Below are 2,651 nucleotides of genomic sequence, written 5' to 3' on the forward strand. Positions count from 1 at the left end.
GAGGGGGCGCAGCAGCCGCAGAGCAGCGCGAGGAGCGCCAGGGCACACCGCACGGCGCCGCACCGCCAGCGTCGTCACCATCGGCAAAAGTAGTAGTAGTGACCGTAGAGTGACAGATTCGCTGAAGTCAGCGGGGAAAAAGCGCAGGAAACAAGAGAAGTAGAGGGATGGAGAGGGAGTGCAGCGGAGACCGTGAAGAGAGCAGGTTGCAAAAAAAAGAAAAAGGCGGCAGTCGAGCAACTTCACGCAGCCACACACACAAGAAAGACGCACACGGCGCCAGCAAACACCCACGACGGAGCAGCGAAGAGCAGCCGCCCCCACGCGCACATGCACACGGGAAGTGGGACCGCAGCCACCACCCAAATGAGGCGGCTCCCGCAAGGAAAACGAGTTAGTCACAGCGCACTCTCCCTCATGCTGTGCGGTTTCCTTCCCTTCCCTTCACGTCCCGCGAGGAAACCGCAGCAGCAGCCGCACACGGCACTGCCAGCACGGGCTGCGAAAACGCCATCCACCTGCACGGCACCACAGGCGCATCGCATGCACGTCGGTTGCGGCTGTGTGTGCGAAGATACGCGTGGATAGAAAAAAGCAACGACGGTGGCGATGGGTTCGGGCGCGGCAGTGGGAGGCAGCACAAGCCGCGCATGCGGGGGCGGTGGAGGCGACGGTCCGGCGCCCGCACGAGAAGCCCACAGCGACGGTTGAGCAGCCAAGTGCCCCGGCGCCACGCGAAGGTGCGGGTGACGGTGCCCGCGGGAGCTGCGGGCTCCTCTTCGTGCGGGGCGCCAGCACCGCCGCCGCGTGGCGGGCAACGCAACAAGCAAACGTGCGGGGCAAAAAAACAAACACGTGCCCCGAGCGGCCCGCATGCATCCGCCGCCGAGCGCCGCAACAAATCTGCAGGGCCTGGGCACGGGCTGCCGCAGCCGCCACAGTCCCCGCAGTCGGCCCAACCGCCAACCCGCCAGTGCGCCGAGCCGCACGAGTTCACTCCGCAGAAACACGCGGCAGAGCAGCAGCGTTTGGGGCCCCGCATTTTGCCCCCCGGCGCCGCTGCAGACACCCAAACAAACACGCGGGGGAATCGGCAAGCCCCTCCCCGCGCGGCTGGGGCAACGCAACACATCCCCACGGCGAGCGCAGCCGCATAAATAAAAAGGCCAACGCCCGCCCCCCGCACCACGCCGCTGCAGCCGCCAAAAAAGAAGGCGAACACGCCGGGGCGCACGGCATGCCCGCGGCAGACGGCACCCAAAGGCACACACAGAGGAAAGGAAAGAGAGAGAAAAGGAAAGGAAAGAGAGAGGCACATCACCAGCCACGCCCGCACGCAGCGAAGGAGGCAGGAGGGAAGCAGCACGGCAGCCACACCGGGCACGGCGCCGCGGTCCTGCCCGGGGTGAGCCGCACGATCGCCGTGCAGAAACAAAGTGAGCAAAAAAGAAGACTTACGGAAGAGCAAAACCAATTAAAACGGAAAACGATGCGGGCAGACAAATACGGCTGGCCACGCACGCCAACACCGCGCCGCGCGCATTTTTGCCTCCAGAAAACAAAAACAAAAACAAAAAGGAAAACAAAAAGATATATGTTCGCTCCACCCCAACACGTCCCCCTCATTGTCCACGCAGCGCCCACTTTTTATTGGCGGCACCTCAGCGTGCCGTCGCCCCGCCCACCCGCCGCTTCCTCTGCGCGGCGCACGAAGAACCGTCCGCTCTGCGCGTCTCTGGGCGGGAGCAGCCGACAGCCGCGAGTGCCGCCCGCCCCTCCGTGGGGAGAGTGGGCAAAGCAAAGCAAGAAAGAAAAGTATTTAGAAAAGAAAAAAAAAAGAAGAGAATTGTCCCCGGCGTTCAACCCAACGGGAGAACTCGCACATGACCGGGAGGTAAAGACAATCCGCAGCGGATCAGCAATTAACTTGGCGGGTGACGCACATGCATTCCCTCTGCGTGCCGCTGCCCAGCGACGCCACCGCCGCTCAGCACAGCGCGGAGAGGCCCCACAGCGCAAGCAGAAGAAGCGAGAGCACCACAGACACACTCCCACGCGCAGTGCCGTCGCCGCCCCCAGCCTCCCTCTGCACTGTGCCCGCAGCCTCTTTTGCGAGTGAGGCGGAGGCGTTATTTAGGCCCGGCGCCGATGCACCGCGCGGCACCGACGCATCCCCCGTAGAACTCCCAGCCGCGTCGGTCGTCGCGGGGCCAGTGCCGGCTGCCACTGACGGCCCCTCGGCCACGCCGCCAGCTGCTGCGGCTGGGAGTTCTACGGGGGATGCGGCGGTGCGAAGCGGCACCTCCTCCGGCGCAGTCACGCTGGCCTCCTCCTTTTCCTTCCTCTCCAGCGCCGCAACCTCACTGGCGTTGAAGCAGCGGTTGTACAGCAAGACGTTCTTCACCGTCACGTGGACCTCTGCGTTTACTTCGTCGTACCTGTATTTCCCAACGAGGATGTGCGAGACCCTCTCCGGCGGCCTCCTCCCCAACAGAGTTTCTTCAGGCCCAAACTCAGACTCAGACAAAGCAACAAAACCAGCAAAGGGAGGTTTCTCCTCCAAACTCCCCACGAGCTGCCCGTCGACGTATGCCGAGCCCGTGCCATTTTCCACCGTGAGCACCACTCGGTATGCACTCCCCTCCTCCCAC

At 63.8% G+C, this 2,651-nt stretch overlaps 2 protein-coding genes across 2 annotated transcripts, besides 3 other annotated features; both read right to left on the reverse strand.

Moving 5' to 3' along the window:
• Positions 1-415: 415 nt before the first annotated feature.
• Positions 416-1,042, reverse strand: Tco025E_09923 (uncharacterized protein; the record flags this gene model as incomplete). The annotated part of the gene is made up of 1 exon (XM_029376726.1): positions 416-1,042. One exon carries the CDS (start codon positions 1,040-1,042, stop codon positions 416-418), a length of 627 nt encoding a protein of 208 aa, XP_029223144.1.
• A 231-nt stretch (positions 1,043-1,273) lies between these two features.
• Positions 1,274-1,313: a microsatellite.
• A 242-nt stretch (positions 1,314-1,555) lies between these two features.
• Positions 1,556-1,589: a microsatellite.
• Positions 1,590-1,794: 205 nt separating this feature from the next.
• Positions 1,795-1,846: a sequence feature (A-rich).
• A 141-nt stretch (positions 1,847-1,987) lies between these two features.
• On the reverse strand, positions 1,988-2,651 carry Tco025E_09924 (trans-sialidase; the record flags this gene model as incomplete). The annotated part of the gene is made up of 1 exon (XM_029376727.1): positions 1,988-2,651. A coding segment is annotated over one exon (664 nt), but the record flags the coding sequence as incomplete, so codon positions are not given.

This window comes from Trypanosoma conorhini (genome assembly GCF_003719485.1).
Source record: "Trypanosoma conorhini strain 025E chromosome Unknown Tco_14.4_contig_01358, whole genome shotgun sequence".
Classification (NCBI taxonomy): domain Eukaryota; phylum Euglenozoa; class Kinetoplastea; order Trypanosomatida; family Trypanosomatidae; genus Trypanosoma; species Trypanosoma conorhini.